The sequence below is a fragment of the Camelus bactrianus genome, chromosome 19 (genome assembly GCF_048773025.1).
Source record: "Camelus bactrianus isolate YW-2024 breed Bactrian camel chromosome 19, ASM4877302v1, whole genome shotgun sequence".
Lineage (NCBI taxonomy): Eukaryota > Metazoa > Chordata > Mammalia > Artiodactyla > Camelidae > Camelus > Camelus bactrianus.
Genome location: NC_133557.1, coordinates 6,858,203 through 6,876,381, shown reverse-complemented (window position 1 = coordinate 6,876,381; position 18,179 = coordinate 6,858,203). Strand labels below are relative to the sequence as shown.

Here is an 18,179-nt window from a genome sequence, read left to right as displayed (position 1 = left end):
CAGCTGGACTGTTGGAAAGTAGCTTGCACACAAGGTGTCGTTTACCCAAACACTTTGGCAGGCACCTCTTAAGAATAAACATATCCGTCCACATCATGGCCTCCTCCTTATCACACTCAAAGTAAGTGAAGTTAATTTTATTAATGTAATCTAATATTCAGGCCATATTTAAGTTTCTCTAATTGTTTATAAAAGTGCTTATATCTGCCCCCACTCTCAGAATCCAATCAAATAGTTCTTATATTGCATTTGGTTGTCATGTGCCATGCTAAAGCCAGGCTAAACATCTTTGGCAAGGAGACTGCTCAGGTGCCACACACTTCCTATGGCATCACATCAGGAGGCCTGTCACGTCAGGCTGTCCCGTGAGGCCGGAGAGCTTGATGAGGGAAGGGACTGCTGGAACTCTCCGTTTGAAAAGTACCTTTTCCCTTTTGTAATCAATAAGTATCTATGGGGTGATTCTTAGATTATGCAAACACTATATTCCAACTAGCTTATTAACATTCTTACACAGTAGGCTTAAAAATCATGATTTTTCAATTTTATCATTCCACCATATTTTAATATTAGCGTCCTTTTTAAATAAGAACTTTTCTTTTTGTCCAACTTTTATCTCCCTTTTTGAACATCACAGTAGACACGTGGATTTGGTTTTTGTTCCATTTTTTAAATATACTTCCATGACTCTTCCTTTTAGTAAATTATCCCAAACTTGCCCACAGCAGCCTGTTCAAGCAGGCTGCCATTCTCATTGACATACCTAGCCTCATTCTTTGAGCAATTCCTTGTTTTCTGGCACAAGATGCTCCAGGCTCAACTTTGTACTTTTCTCAACCCTAGCCTTGGAGTTAACCACTTCTCCAAGGAGACCTAATTCACTTCAGTGGAGAATGGTATTTAGAAACCAAGATCTGTGCACTGGGTGAGCTCACTGTTACTGGGATGGCATTTAGTCAGTGAATACAGATACAGCAATTTCTGTGTCACTGGGTCATAATGATATGTCCAGTCTAATCCAATGCTATTGAATTGCCTTCTTTCTTTCCATATTTGTATCTCTCCTTCTCCTACACTGAGAATCACAATCTCCAACATCATATCAATGTATTCATTCATTTGTTCAATCTATAACATCATATAGCACAGTTCCAGAATTACACCAATGTTACTAGTAACAAGACTACCAAGTTTAAGATTTCTCTCAATTTTTCTTTTTTGTCCTTAGAATATATCCCATTCTGGGTGTGCAAAGTACTATGTTCTTAAGTCTGTGAATCAATTCTTTTCTCCTTCCGGCCAGCAATCTGACATATAGTTAGGTTCACTTGTTTCTGTTTATATTCAGTTTTAGGGTTTGCTTTTCTTCATCCTTTTAGATTTTATGTTTTTAATATGCTGAACATTTGTACAGTTTAAAAATCAAACCATACAAAGTGAGATGAGGAAAGTCTCACTCCCACTTCTTCACCTCACCCACTTACCCACCATATTAATTTTATTAATTTTGAACATATCTTTATTTCTTCAAACACACACAAACACACATACAGCACTTCTTTGCAACTTGCTTTTTCAATATATCCTGGAACCTACTCTACACCAGTTCATAGAGATCTTTCTCATTCTTTCTCAGGATTTCATAGTGATTCACTGTGTGATGTATGACAGAACCCAGTCTCCTGTATAGATGGGCATGTAAGTTGTGTTATAAAAACCTTCTGTATTTATTCTGCATTTGTATATCTTCAGGGTAAATTTCTAGAAGTAGGGCTGCTGGATCAAATGGTAAATGCATACGTACTTAGATACCGCAACCCTCTTCTTCGCAGTGGTCGAACTGTTTTCACTCCTGACAGCAATGTGTAACAATGTCTGTTCTCCCACAGCTTTGCCATCAGAGTTGCCTGTTGAAATTTTTATTTTTTGTCAATCTGACAAAGGAGAGAAATGGTATCTCAGGGTAGTTTTAGTTTGCATTTCTCTTGTTATAAGTCGATGATCCTTTCAAATGGTGAATTATATAACTTTTTGTCTATTAATGTCTCTTGCATTTTTTTCTACACAATTTTTGGTATTTTTTTAACTTGCTTTTTAAGAGTCTCATATTAGAGATTTTAGACTCCATCTATGATACGTGACAAATATTTTCTCCAGCTTGTCACTTTTGTTTATTTACGGTGTATTTTTACAGTGCAAAGCTTCTAAAATATTTAATGACATCAAACTTATCCTTTTATTGTTTCTGGAGCTTGAGCCCTAGTTTAAAAGTCTTTTCCTACTTCTAGTTATAAAGGAATTCACCCTTGTTTTACTCTAATGCTTATATAATTTCATGTTTATTACATTTGGATCTTTAATCCGTTTTGAGTTGATTCAAAGAAAACTCTTAACTAAAGCCAAGTATAACTTTTATCTTCAAGTCCATGATATTCGTGTGTTGCAGGTAAATACCGAAGTTCCATGAACTATCTCAGTCAGCACTTCCAGTGAGACACATTCCTGGGGAACCTCAGTAGGAGGCAGCCAACCGGCTCCTCTCCCAGCAGAAGGCTTCATTCAGACAGAGCACAGGATTTAGGAGAGTCGTCTGGGTAGAATTTTGATAATCTCTTTTTCAAGCATGACAGTATCAACTATTTCAGGTCAAGCGTTTGTTTTCTTACTTAAAGATCTAGCCAGCCACACAGAGGCATGAGGGAGTTTCTTGGGGAGTGGCAATGCTCTGTCTGCTGCTTGTGGTGGTGACTAGTGACTGTACATATGGGTAAAAATTCATATAACTCTACATGCAAAAAAAGACAGACTTTACTGTGTATCAGTTATCCCTCAGATATGACTTTAAAAAATTAACTGTAAAGTATTTTTCTGGGAGGGGGAGTAGGGGGAGTATTCCTTAAAATACTAGAGTTACGGCAAATAGTTATAAAAAATACCAAGTTAAAAATAAACAAGGCAGCGTTTCCCCCCTGGTATCTGACGAGGCTGCGTCCTCTACTCGGTATAGTGCTGCGCCATCCCTGTGCGACTTCTGCCAGCCAGTCGCCTGGCTCGCAAGGATGAAAGGGAGCCAGTGGGCCATGAAGACGACGATGAGAATTTTAGAACGTGAGAACATGCGGGGCAAGTGGGACGTGACAAAGAAAACAGACTTTGGGGAACTGAATTCATTAACCCCGCACATGCTAAAAAGACTCAGTCTCCTGGAGCATCAGAAATATTAGCAAACAGAGAAAGAGCATGTGAAGTGAAGGGGGGGGACCACCTGGAAAAGCGGGGGCGGAAGGAGCTCACCTGCGGCAGTGCTGCCGCCGCGGAGCACACCCAACCCCTGCCGCGTCGTCAAGGACAGGCTGCTCCATCAGGCGCCCCGGCCCTGCTCAGTGCACCCTCCTCTGCCTCACTCGCACCTACCTATCTCCTTCCCTTCCGGAGGGTCCACCAAAATAATGAGCACCAACAGGCGAATGTGGGCAGGTGCCAGGCATTATCTTATTTGATTCTCACTAACAACTCTATTATTACTACTACTTTATATACAAGGGGAGGGGACTTTGAGACCAGGCAGCTTGCCTGAAGTAACACAGCCAGTCAACAGTAGAACAGGAGTGACGCCACCCCTGAGGCCACAGCTCCTCCATACAGCTGGTGAGGGGAGCAAGACAGCACTCCCTCCTCCCGGGTCATCACCTCCAGGTTCTCACTGGCCCCCAGGTTTTTAATGTACTACCTAAAATTCTTTGAGTTAAATGAATGTTTGATTTTTTTTTAATGAAAGGGAGAAAAACCTACAACTTGCTATTAAGGGCCTGCTTAATGTGACAGGCTATCATCCACATAGCAATTTTGGCAAAAATGTTCAACCACACCTTTGGCCCCATCTCCCAGTTTACAACAAATAGGGGGGCTATGGAACAAATCAAATATCACTACAAGGACACAATCAGACAAATTCAGACCATGGGATGCGCAACGAGACAACTGGCCTGGACTCTTTCAAAAGAGGATGACGTCGGAGAAAATGGTAGGGACTGTTTATTATTAGACCAATGAAACACAGCAAACAAATGTACCACATGAACTTGACTGGATCCTTGTTCAGAGAGGTGGAGGAACAGCCATGAAAGATATTTTAAGACTGCGTCTTAGGTGATACGACTGAACTTTCTCAGGTGTGGGAAATGGCTGTACAGGAGACCCTCATTCCTAGGAGAGTACTTAGGGGTGAGCCATCATCATGCTGCCTGCAGCTCTCACATAATTCAAAACAACTGCACATACACCCCACACTAATACATATACAGAAAACGCGTGTGGGGGAAAACCTCAGTCTCCAATCTAAGCACTGCTTCCCTCCACCCTGCTAAGTTTTCTCAGTGGTTAACAGTTCTAAGTCCTGGACTTGAGACCGTGAAGCATCCTGGAGCTGCCCCCCTACACTGAGAGAGCACACAACACGTCCAGGCCCCAAGAACTCAAGGAGAAGGATGACAGGGGCGTGCTCTCCTCAGCGCAGACAACTCTGTTAGAGACCAGAGTGCTGCCTTGGCTGTAATGACTCTCTTGGCTGAAACCCTACTTCTCTGCAATGGAAGGTTCTGAGTGACCACAGCAGGCCTCTGACAGCCAGAAGAGGCTCCCAAGGAAGGGGCCACTCCACCTCCAGTTTTTTCTTTTGCTGGGGAGCTGAGAGTTAAGCCTCCGAGAGGCACCTGGAACAAAAGGCTGGATGTCGTCCTCCAAACACAGTGCCTGCACACTTCAGGGGAGGTCAGGGGAGGTCAGAGAAGGGGAGCGTGGTGAGCAAGGGGCAGGGTCCTGGAAAGCCCTCCTTCACCCCCCTATCTCTGCACTAATGCCTGGGGTCAAGGGTGGGGACTCTGGGAAGCTCAGAGCTGCTACCAAGAGTTGGTATCTGATGGAAAAGACAATGGCAGCCAAGATGATGCATTAACTGAGTCCTCCTCCAAGCCAGGGAGGTGTGGCTGCTGTGGGCCGGCTAACACCCGGATTAGGCGGACTCTGAACAACACTGCCTGGCTCTTGGGGTTTTAAAGGCTTTGTATCAATTCCTGGAAAGAGCCCAAGGGTGGCCAGGACTGACATCACAAATCAACCGGAACAAGGAGAACTGTTGAGACCTCACTGAAAGCAAAGTGCAGGGGATCAAAGTCCAAGGGAAGAAGGAAGAAGGAAAAGGTCAAGTGGGAGGAGAGGGATGGAAGAAGCAGCTGTCACAGAAGCAGCCCACCCTCCGCAGGCAGAGGCTCTGAGAAGCACTGGTCACAGAAGTCATACAACACGACCTCCATTTCAACACAATCCATGATCTCTGGAGGAAAGGAAGCCACTTTCACCCCCGGTTGTGCAGCGAAGGAAGGAGGGCTGCAGCATGTGCTGCATCAGACACCCCTGTGTGGCCTCAGCCAGGCCAGCCCGTGGAACACATGCCCCGGTGGAGTGTTTATGACACAGCATCTTATGCTGGCATTCTGAGCTCACGCTCAGGTTTGCAAAGGCACATGTCCGTTTCACCCTCACTGTTTCCCTATCAATTCTGGTTATTTTTATGACGTGGAAACAGGTTTCCAGGAACAGCACACCACTCTTCACCAGAGCACCCATGTCAAATGAGGAGCAGAGATGATCTGGCCACAGCCCGCAGGTGGGTGATGTGTACACTTTCTCCCTTCCTCTGCTCTAGACCTGCAGTCATCATCTCAGCTTCTTCACAGTGCAGGGCCCACCCCTCACAGGCATGGACCACAGCCAGCCTCTAGGCCCCACGTACCCGCTACACATTTAATGCAAGGGAGTACTGGGTACAAGGCAGGTGTTAAGCAAACACACAGAGAAACATCCAGAACTCAAGACACACATGGCAAACCACTCAGAGTTGGAAAAGTCTGAAAATCTGTCTTAGAAATCATGAAAGCTGAAAATGAAAACCACTTCCTTCTGCAGCTCTGCCTAAGGAAGTGAGTGTGAACCACAAACACACACCAACAAACACGCACAGGCCACCTGCAGTCCTCACGGCGGAGACACTGGGAGTAAAGCCCACTCTCAGCCACGTGAGCCTCTCCCTCCCACACTGTCCCAGCCTCACATGCCCGCTGCCCCCAGCTGCTTTATCTGTTTGTTTGATCCTGTTGTGATCAGGAAGTAGATCAGAAGTCTGTTAAGGCGACAATTCACAGTATGATGAGGGCCTGTGTCAGCGAGCAGCAGAACTGAAAGGTTTCTCATGTTACTCATGCTCCCTAACTTCCCAAACATATTTTTAGGAAGAAGCTTATAATAATCTACAAAAACCCAATGATGGCAAACACCATCTCATTTTCACAAAAGGAAACTGAGAGCTGAAGAGGCCATGTGTGCAGAATCGTAACACTGCCTCTACCTTATCGTGATCGCTAGTTTCACTCCCCCATGGGCAGAGGGAGAAGAAACTATTATTTGCCACATAGTGAAAGCTAACACTTTGCACTGGGAACAGTAGATTCTGACCGCCTGTGGGAATTACAGTTTATCATTACAATATTCAACAGCTTGATTTTATCTAGCACTGGCAATGCTGCTGCTCTGACTCTGATGAGTCCCCTGGAAAAGACGCCGACTCCGTCCTGGGTACTGGGTACTGAGTACCAGCGGTGGGTCCCCACTCTACTGAGGTCTGAGTGCCAACCTTGCTCTGCTGGAAATGCTAGTGGAGTAGGATAACTGGCCACTCTTGAGATCTCTGCTCTTCTCTTTGGAAACCTGGGGGCAAGGGTGTGAGAGGTGGTTTAGCTGGAAGGGGGAGCCCTGCCTCTTTGGGTGCAGTGGCAGGAGGGGAAGCTGTGGAAAGAGGAGTCAGAGCTTTAACAGAAACGGGTGAAGGACAGGGAGATGCAGAGGACAGGGGAGATGGGACACATGAATACAAAGGGACAGCAAACAAACCCGACAGGTGGTGACCAACCAGGCAGAGAGGGGAATGCCCCTCACCCACCTCACCATCTAGGTTCACCTTTGTCCAGTGGGCCCTCAAATATACGCTGAACAAAACTGAAAAGAACATACCAACAACAGCTTGAGGCTTTGTGGAGTTGGAAACCACGCCACAGAGTGCCTTCTCATCGTCTCCCTACCAGATAGAAGCTGGAAGCAAGGTCCCAGGCAAGAAAAAAGTGCTGTTAGCACAAAGAGCAGAAGTTCACCACATGCAAGGAAGGGCCAGAAGCACGAGGGGAGAGGGGATAACATCGCTGGGTGGGGGTGGGGGTGCTCCCGCACCCTCCACAGTACAGAAGGCAGCTGCTCAAATTCACTCACTCACAGGGATTCCTTAATCAAGACAAACAAGGCACACTCCGGGCTGTTCTTTCCATCTAGGGATCGAAAGCAGGAACTGACCCCTGGAGTGTGGGCTGGAGCTAACTCCATCACTCAGACACACCCCAACACGCTCCTTGGCTACCTCGCCCCACACGGTGGAGTTCCCTGAATTCGGCTTCTGTGCCTCTCCTCTACCATGTACCTTTCTGTCCCCCCCATCCCCAATCCTTGCCTGGGCCCCTGTCACCTTTCTCTTGGATTTCCCTAATCCCCTGAATCTGGCCCTTCACCTCCCTATACAGAGCACCAAGTAACGCGTTTCAAGGCACGGCCCCTGTAAGGCGAGTCCCCTGCCAATAAAGGCCTTGACGTTCTCCGCGCCCTGCTGATAATGCCCCAGCCTTGCCGGCTGGTCCACAGTCTGGCCTATGCGCTCTGTTCAGGGGAATCACTCACCAGGCCATGACTTTCTGCCGACTTTGTTCCCATCCTTCCCAGGATGGAAAAGGCTCCTTCAACCCTCGTGAGCTGAGAGCGAACCAAGTCTTCAAGACACATCTCACAAGCGGCCACCTCCTTGTGACTCTGCCCCTTCAAGGCCCCAGCAGGACATTACTGCAAACCCCTGACGGCACAGGCTCCCCTTTGTACCACAGGGCGTGCACTCAATCAGCACCACGACAGGGCCCTGTCCCCTGGCATCCTTCACACAGATGGTTCACTAAGTATCTGCGGGACTCAGTCACTGAGTACCTCTCTCTCTCTCTTTTCCCAGACACAACCCTACACCACAATGTTCATAGAAAACCCATGTCCAAAGACAAAAGCACACCAAAGCCCTGGCAGGACGTATTCACTGATGTGGTTATTAGACATGACGCCTGCCTCCTGATTTACAACTAAGAAAATGGCCACACCACACTAAGGATGGGACTCACTGATTCTCACACCACCCAGCAGTATGGGTGAGGCCTTCCTTGACATCTCCCACAAAACAGAGGAAGGAAAGCTGGTCTCTCTGAGCCTCCTGGGCCCAGAGCACACACACAAGAACTTGCATGTGCACACACGAATGTGTACGTACACACACACACACCCACACACACACACTGCAGCGCTGCATGTCGGGCCTCTGAGCCATCCCAACAGGTGTGTCAAATCCCCCTCCTATCCTTTCTCAGCTCCTTCAGGGGAAGGACGGGGGTGGGAAGGGGAGGGGCAGGGTCTGCAGCACTGACCTAAGCTGCGGTTCAGGTCTCCTGTGCCCTCCCATAACTGAAAGCGCTCACAGAAGCTCCCCCAGACTCTCCCTCCTATGTCACCACTGTAGCTACCACGGCCAGGCTCACCTGTCAGCGAGGACCGGCCTCCCTGATGGGAAACCAGGGTCGAGCCGCACCTGGCACCTGCTGTACCACAGTGAACATGTCTCTCATTCCTGCTTCAAGTCAACCAACAATTCTCAACTACAAGCACTGCCTAAGTTTATAAATGGTTTCTGCTACAAGTTCTCTGATGAGTTATCTGTTTAGGAAAAGAACATTTCCCCCAGAGAACCTGTATACAAGGTAAGGCCCCTGAGTCAGCCCACAAAGGTTTTTAATCCATTCTGGCTTTGAAATACAGAACCCTGAATGCTGTATCAAAAGAATGAAAGATGCTGCCAGCCAAATTTAACTACCTGGTCCCTAAGAGAATGAATCGAGTCCTCCCTGGAGTACCTGAACATATCTCCCTCCCTAGTGAGTCCATGACACTCTGCCCTCCCCTCAGGGCTCACCTAAGAGACTTTCCTTTGTGAGGTAAGGGGTCTGCTCAGCATCGTAACTACAGGCAATCCGGCAGGGGGCCTGCGAGGGAGCTGCCGTACCCCTCTGAGGACGTTGTCTATGCCACCAACCAGAAAGATCTGACACTGTTCTCCCCGTGTTCTCTGGTCTCCCCAAGTAAAGGTCACCCTGAGGATTCTGACTCACTGGAACACAGTCCTTGATTCCCAAGCTGCCTTCTCTGCCCTCTGCCTTTGCTCCCGCTTCCCTAGCAGGGAAGGCAAAGACAGTCTGTAATGGAGTGAGAGACAGAACTTGCATGTTTACTATGCTGCCCTCCCCCCAGGAAGGTCCTGTCCCCACAGGCTCCACCCCTGGAGCAGTGCCCTAGGGTAAAGGCAAAGGCTGCACAGGGAAGAGGGGGGAGGAGGGGACAGGAGAGGACAAAGCAAGCCTACAGGAAGAGGCAGGAAAGGACAGTTCTCTTCCCTCCCATGCCAGCTCCACACCCACTGAAGCTGGGGCCTGGGATGCAAAGCGGAGTCCTAGCACCATGGAGGGGAGCACGGAAAAGGGAAAAAGATACAAACAAAAAAGGACGAAGTGGAATAAGAGCCACATTAGAAGAACGTACACAAGATGCATGCGTGGGAACTCAGAGGAGAGAACAACGGAGGCTTTGGCGGATCAGGGATGCTTCAGAGAGGGAAGGGGCAAGCCAGACGGGGGTGGGGGGGCTGCCAGGAGCACAAGCACAGGCTAGTGAGACAGCAGGTGGGGGCTGAGGGGGCACTCAGCCCCAAGTAAGTGCAGGGAAGAGGACTGCAGGGCTCAGGGGTGTAGCTGGAAAGGCTGAGGGACAGAGAATCAGGAAGAAGCCTACAGGATGGGCATACCCCGGTTTTTAAACAGGGAGTACTGTACCCTGGTGGCACTCAGCAAGACGTGAGCAGTGAAAAGACAGCACATCGGGTGGGGCAGAGGAGAGCAGCCCTAGAGGCAGGGAAACCAACTGGGAACTGAGCAGAACAGTCCAGGTCAAAACTCCAGGAATGGGGGCAGAGAAGGGGCTCTGGAGAGAAAACCTGCCCTGCCAGCTGGTGGGCTGGAAGGAGATGAAAGTCAGCCTGAGTTTCGAGCCTGCACAACTGGGTGGGAAGCGGTCCCACTCACCAAGAGAGGAAACACAGTGGGGCTGGGGGAGACGCAGGGCAAAGGCCACTAGGACACACCTCCCCACACTCCGGCCAGTCCTTCCAAGCAGTCCCAATTTAGTGCCCAATCTCACCTGCATCCAAAAGTCGTCTGCAGCAAAGTTGTGATTCCCACGCAGAAGAAAATGGTCCCGATGAGCTGGCTGGTGGCCCACTGGTCATACCCCACACACATGGCGTCGGCCAGCAGAAAGGGCACCGCGATTGTGCCGCTGAAGCACGTCAGGTAGTGCTGCGGGCAGCAGGGAGACAGAGGCGGAAGAGTAACCCTTCTTTGTATTGTTCTGTTTTCTAACTCCTGCTGTTTTTAAAAAGAATCCCATATGAAGAATTTGTTCTTGTAGATACACACTCTCACTATATGCCAAATCATATCTCTTGTTCAGCATTTCTCCTTCCATTACATTTTCTTGTCTTATTACTTACTTGTATTGTTACTTATGACTCATATGAATCCAGGCCAGCATGAAGGAAGTACTCAGTACAAGCACTGGCGATGTTTCACTTATGTAATTGTTACTGGGGATGTTTGGTTTTTTTTAAATGATTTTTAGCATCAACTGCTATAACCGTAGGTCCTTCTCCTCTAATCTGTTAACATGAATTGTGTTGCACTGAACCATTCTTGAAACAAACCCAAGTCATTGACGCTGTATTTTTCTTCTGGGATTTGATTTGCCAATATTTTATGTAGAATTTTACATCCGTGGTCTTGAGATAGCCTTTTTCTTTTTTTAATTCTTTCAGGTCTGGGGATTAAAGTTACACTAGCTTCACTGCACAAGGCGTTTTCCATCTTTTTCAGTGGTCTGGCATTGTTTGACAGCCATCAGGGAAGAGCTAAGGACACACAGCAGTCGTGGGGCTGCTCCAGAAAGAGCCCCTCCCACTCTTCCTCTGGGGCCCCTCCCCCACTCCCTGTGCCCCTGGCAGGACAATTCTCAGCCCTCACTGCTCACTCCCTTCCTCCTAGGTCTTCTTGTTCAGTTCCTACTTCTATTCTCCAAACTTCCTACTTTTCTTCCCAGTAGTTCCCCATCGCTGCTCACATGTGCCAAAATGTGTTGCTTTCCGCCCATAAAGCCCAACACTAACAGGCATTTGGTGAGGGGAAGAGAACGTTTCTGGCCAGGACCCCCTCAAGCTGCTCACAAGTTTAGATGCTGTGCACTGTCAAGAAGGGCATGATGCACACGGGCTTCCCAACCCTGGCCTGGGGGAAATTATCTGCCAAGGCCTCTCAGCCCCTTTGGTTGTGTCCTCTATACTAGACACCTTTCTGTCCACGTTACCAAGTGCTTTGATACCTAAGGTGGGGGAAGGGACCTGGAAACTATATCAAAGCATCAGCTGTCAGCAGGTACAGTCCACCTCCAAGTGAACAAACCTGTCTGAGCAATGAGACTGATTTTCTCAGCATGAACAGATCATTCAAACTTGAAAAAGAATGGAAAGCGAGACCTTAAACCAAAGCAAACACAGGCCAGGAGTATTCATCTGGGCAAAGAGCTTTCCCCTTCCTCTTAAAGCCCTGCTTAATCCGAAAGTGGGAAAAGGGAGTGGGGTCGGGGAAGAGCACCAAAGATGTGGGAGCCCTGCATCCTCTCGTGTCAACGCCTGTCCCATCCACCCCTCCCCTGGCTGCCTCCCTGCTCTGCTCCCACGGGCAGCTGCAGCAGACAAAGCAGCCACTACCAAAGTCCGCCCTCCTTTAAAAATAAGGCTGAAGCCTCCCCATTTATGTCCTGGCCAACATGGCAGAGTTGATGGTGACTGTGGGTTGGTTAACAAGGAATGGGAGATGAACGCTAACCCTACTTTTCTCTATGCTTCTGTCTTTCTCCTCCCTCTAGTCTCCCCTTTCCAGAGCCACATGGTCTTTTCCGCTTCCTTCCATGTCACTTCTCTTGCTTATTCCCTGAACACTTTCCTTCTTTCACTCCATGGTTATTCCTCCTGTTCTCTTACTTTCACTGATATGAAACTGATGTTAACAATTGCCATTCGTCATTCTTAAAAGAGTAATTTATAATAAAGTCATCAATAAATAAGAATAAAATTGAATTTTAAAAAATCCAGACAGACAATTCAAGTATCTGCTGGTGGTTACATCCCAAAGGAACCATCTTACCTGCAACCCCAGAAATATGCACAGGTACCAGGGAGGAACATCTTCTATCGTGTAAATCATGTCTGATCTCTGGGGGTCTAGACTGCCAGTGCTATCCAAGGTTTCGGCAAGAGAGCTCTGAGAGTGAGAGGGAAAAAAGGAGTTGCTTAATGAAAGCAAGAACGTACGTTAACTCAGCATAAGCCACTCTTAACTTAAAAACAACTTGATAAAGTGGCTGTCACTCTCCCATAAAATTAAGCCTTGGCTACCTTTGACGCAATGACAAGCACACTCAGTTGGTGGGACAGTCTGTTCTCGGAGTTTGGGGGTTCGGTATCCCTTACCATTAGCTCATGCCCAAGAGCAACCAGCTTGCTCAGAGCTTCTCCCCAGGTCTGGGCACCTCCTGCATTGAGACCACAAAGTAATACCTCGGCATGAGCGGTCTTGGGGGCCCTGAATGAAACGTTACAAAATGCTAACCACTTTCAAACAGAGAGCCCTCATCTGTCCCTCCCACCCCATTCCATATATGCAAGGAAAAAGATGTTTGTACCTACATCCTCTTCTGTTGAAACACTGCAGCTAAGACACAATGGTGAGTGAAGAGAGCAAAAGTACACAGATATGAAGATTCAAATTTTGTTTTGAAAAGCAGGCTAAAAATGCATTATAGTTTAGGGGACAATTTTTTTTTCTTTTCTCCCCCCATCATACTAAATATTTAAAAAAATTAGTGTTAAACACTGCATGCTTTTTAAGTCGGAATCTTTACAAAACCAGGTACTTTGGGTTACAGCCTGGACGCTTCCAGTCAGCTTCAGCTTCAGCATCACTTCTGAACACACCTAGTACCTGAGCCGAAGAGAAAACTCAAGGTAACCTCAGGGGTTCCCCCATGCACCCTCAATATTGCTCTGGTTTCTAAACTCTGCAATTTCCTGGAATCCAAGATGTGCGCTTCTTTTTTTTCTTAAAAAAATGTTTTTATTTATAACACAAAGTGTCCAACAGGAAATAAAATGTAAAGATGTGACACAAAAAAATATAGATGATGACATTCTGATCCTTGACCATGGCTAGTCCAAGTTGTGCCCTCTTGTCCAATGGATTTGGTCCACAGAAAGATGCTCACTCCATACATTTGTCATTCAATTCTTCACACACAGGGGGACGGATTTGGGGGCCAAATACTCTTGAACAAAAGAAGTGACAAAATTCAGCCTCACCTTCTAAAGCCTAAAGGTAAATGTCTGATGTAAGTTGATACTTGATCTAATCCATATGTGAACTGAATCTGACCTTCGAGAGAGAAATCTTTTTCTTTCCATTCAAACAATGGAGAGTGGCAGATTTGTATTACTAAATGGGTTTAAATAGATCATGTGTGTCTTCTAAACTTTGTTAGTAAAGGTGGTGAGTTGTTTGATATGCACTGATGCACAGTAAGTGATTAACTTAGCAGGTCTGGGCTGTCCAAACCCTGCACGCTTCAAAGACAGGTTTGGTCCCTGTCTGCCACTTGGGAGATAACCTCTATGCTCTTGTAATATCTTGCTCCTCAAGAGCGTACTTGTTTACCTGAAGCCTTGGACTTCCCCTCATAGTTTACATTAACAATGCAACTGAGGGTGGGGGCCCTGGGCCACATGGTATGAGTTTGACTCCAGAGGGGCTGGAGACAAAGGGCAGCCATATGGGTGGTTGGCCGCACCTACATGACTGATCCCAATAAAAAAAAACCCTGGACACCAAGTGGGTGAGCTTCCCTGGTTGGCAATACTTCTTGAGTGTCAGTACACACTGCTTTCAGGAAAATGAAGCACTGCCCATACAACTCCACTGGAAGAAGACAACTGAAAGCTTGTGCTGGTGTCTCCTAGACCCTGCCCTACATGCTTTATTCCACTGATTTTAGTCTGTACCCTTTTTCTCTGAAATAATCTGTAATCAGGGATATAACAGCTTTTCTGACTCACGTTGAGTCCTCCTACCAAATCACTAAACCTGATTTGTGACCCCAAATCAGCCTCAGAAATCCCTGAACATAGTTGTTTGTTTTGCTGACATGATTCAACTATGGATAATGAACTCAATATACAAAGGACAATGCGACACTATCATATTATATGGTCTCACAGGTAAGGAGTGTTACTGCTCACAAAGTAAACAAAAAGAAATGTCTGAAAATAGTACAGAAACACTACAAGTTACAGATCAGTACAATCTGGAAAAAAAAATAGAAAAAAAATCAATAAAACCAAGAGCTGTTTTTTTGAAAGAGTAAACAAAATCAACAAACCTCTGGCCAGGCTCACCAAGAAGAAAAGAGACGGGGCACAAATAAACAAAATAAAAAATGAAAGAGGAGAAATTACAACCAACATCACAGAAATGCAAAACACCGTTAAGAGAATACTATAAACCACCATATGGCAACAAACTGGACAACACAGAACAAACAGACAACTTTCTAGAAACATACAGTGCACCAAAACTGCATCAAAAAGAAATAGTTACTTTGAACAGATTGATCTCTAGAAGTGAAAGAGAACCTGTAATAAAAAAAGAACTCCCTGCAAACAAAAAGTCCAGGACCAGATGGCTTCACTGGGGAATTCTACCAAACACACAAAGGAACTCATACCAGTCCTTCTCAAACTCTTTCTAAAGACTGAAGAGGAGGGAACACTCCCAAATTCATTCTATAAAGCCACCATCACCCTGATATCAAAACCAGACAAAGACATACTACAAAGTAAACAGGCCCACACTATTCAGAAATGTCAAGATAACAAAAGATAACCAACACTGAGGAACTGCCTCAGATTAAAGGAGACTAAAGATACACAAAACAATTAAACGCAAGAAGTGATACTAATTTGGATCCTGGAACTAAACTTTATTTACCTATTTATTCTTTAGCTATGAGGAACATTATTGGGACAACTGAGGAACTTCAAATAAATATTTTAAGGTTTATTTTAAAAATCAAAATTAATGAAATCAATCAAGTATCAATAATAATTGTATAAAGGTGACTATCCAGATTTGGGGAATTGTACTGGGGTTATATACAAGAATGTCTTTGTTTCTGGGAAATACACATCGAAGTATTTGGGGATAAAGGAGCATTATGTCTGTAACTTACTTTCACACAGTTCAGAAATAATCTGTATAGAGACAAAATGATTAAGCAAATGTAGTAAAATGTTAACATCTGGGGAATCTGGATGGTGGATACACAGGAACTCTTCATATTATTTTTGGAACTTTTCTGTAAGTCTGAAACTATTTCACAGTAAAAAGTTTAAAACAGCACTTAAGAAACTATATCCTGATGATACTTTTTACTTATATTGGCAAAAATTCTTAAGTTTAATAAATTCTCTGCAAGGTTGTGGACAAGCTAGCTCTCTCATAAATCCAGCTGGAGAATAAACTGGTATAACCACACAGAGGACAATTTGGTAATAATCTATGTAAATCACAAATCCACATATGCCTTCCTCCAGCAATTCCATCTTTAGGAATTTGTTCTAGACTTATGTGTATGGCAAGGGACGTGTGTACAAGGTTATTCACCGTAGCATTGATAACTGCAAAAAGACTCAAATCCCCACTCCCCACCCCCTATTCCCCCTAAAAGGAATGCCCATCAACAGGAGACTAGTTAAATTACAGTGAGTCACTAAGCAGCTTAAAAATCACAATAAAAGGCAAAAGGGATCTCTTTATAAAGTGATGAGAGAAGATCTCAGGATATATTGATAAGCAAAAAAAAAAACAAAGATGCAGTGTATATATAGTATTTATGGGGGGAAGGAGAATAGAAAAAAGAACACAGATTCAAACTTGCTTGTATGTGCATAAATAGTGTCCGGAAAGAAACCCAATAAACTTATAATAGTGATTACTTCCTTTTAACAGAGAAGTGTGAGGCTAGATGGATAGGAAACATGGTGGAAGGGAAACTTAGCTATGTACCTCTGGATACATTTTCATTTTTTAAACCATGAGATTATGTAGTCAAGATATTAAAAGTAATTTTTAAAAATAAAAAAAAATTCCATATACATTTACTAACCTGGTAAGATATACATTATGAAGGCGGGATGGGGACTAATAGCAGCTCACTCTCTGGTATAACACTCTCGGGTGTGTGTGTGTGTGTGTGTGTGTGTGTGTGTGTGTGTGTGTAAAAGTGGAAAAGAACGTGGAATACGCACACCACACTGCCAGCGTAGACCAAGAACGGAGGCAGCACATTTTAAGCTGTTCTAATACAATTCTGGACTCTTTAGGTTTGGGCTTATTTAAGCATGTTCAAGAGAACTTCATTTTTCAAGAACAGCTCATATCTGAATAAAAGGTAACTTAAAGAGTATCTGCAGAGATTGTGAGTCAAAAAAGTTAAAAACCTTTTAACTTAAAAAAAAAAATCTCAAAATTATGAAAATAAGTTAATTTTATCCTACGTTTAAAAGACATTGTGATAATTGCAACTTTATAGTTGAAACAATGGACAGCAAAGACCTCAAGCAGTAAGCAAGGCAGGACAGTCAAGTGGAGACTCTTTATAACTAGTTTAATTGCAACTACTTCCACATTTTGGCAACCTCTGTTTCCTAGAAGTCCCATGCTCTTTTATACACTCTGTCATTTACTTCTCACAATGGCCCTGGAAAGTTCTGTTGTTATGTCACCATTTTACAGGTGAGTTGGAGGCTCTACAAAGGTGAGTGACTTGCCCAGGAGCTGAACAGACAGGCTGTCACCAAAGGCCACATCTGCCACCATGCCACACAGCCCCCCGCAAAGAAACAGAGTTTCTTTTTAGTGATTATCAGAAACAACTGATTTTCTGAAATTGTGATTAATAATGATTTGCTGTACCACTGCAACCATTTCATATACTTCTGTAAGCAAATTTTGTGAAGATTTACTTCTTTAAAACAACAAAATACTGGTATTTCAATGTGAATATCTAAGCTTTACTTTTAGTTCATTTTTGTTCCAAATACCCTCATTATGAAGTTCAGTTTCCCTCAACACCCTTAATTTAGGAATCCCAATGATACTGAGGTCCATACTTAGATAAAGTACTAGGTATGGATCCTGACACCATCATACAGACTCACGATTGATGGATGATTCAAGGCATTATCCTTCTGGTCCTTTCAGGAAAAAAAAAATCCCTTTGAGCAAATTCCAAGATGAGAATCTTGGATCTAACAACATATTAATCAGCATTTGCCATAACGAGTTCAAGAGTTTTAACAGACACCAGAAAAGCCAAGTTTCTAATAAAATTAGAATTTTATTCTATATACAACTAAGAAGCCCTATGGATATGGAGAACACGTAGGACAGCCTCTCTTGCCCCCAGTTCTCATCTCACCTTGAATGGCTCACTCTTATTTCATAGTCAGGTGTTCAGAGAGCCTTACGCTACCATCTGAAAAGCAAGATCCCAATGGGCAGCATCCTCTAGTGTGAAGTTTTCCTTATAAACTTAAGAGAGCAGAGGACCTAAATATTTCATGCTCTTCATCTTCAAAACAGGGACAGTGACAGCACCTCTCTGACAGGGCTGCTATGAGGACTAAACGTGACAGGCTGCTTAAAGGGTTCAGCCAAGGGTCTGGAACCTTCACACTACTCAATACATGGTAACTCTATCTCACTATCCTTGTCATTTCCTAAGACAAGAAAAAATGATCAGTAGAATAGGAAGATAGTCTATTTCACTAGTATTCAAGG

At 45.0% G+C, this 18,179-nt stretch overlaps 1 protein-coding gene across 9 annotated transcripts in view; it reads right to left on the bottom strand.

Moving 5' to 3' along the window:
* The window catches only part of SLC23A2 (solute carrier family 23 member 2), a 112,012-nt gene that overhangs the window by 31,688 nt on the left and 62,145 nt on the right, over window positions 1-18,179 (bottom strand). For all 9 annotated transcript variants that reach the window (XM_074346958.1, XM_074346959.1, XM_074346956.1 and 6 more), the window contains 2 exons: window positions 12,435-12,551; window positions 10,378-10,535 (listed from right to left, as the gene is read on the bottom strand). In XM_074346958.1, coding sequence (XP_074203059.1) covers window positions 10,378-10,535; window positions 12,435-12,551 — 275 coding nt within the window. The remainder of the gene's footprint in view (window positions 1-10,377; window positions 10,536-12,434; window positions 12,552-18,179) is intronic.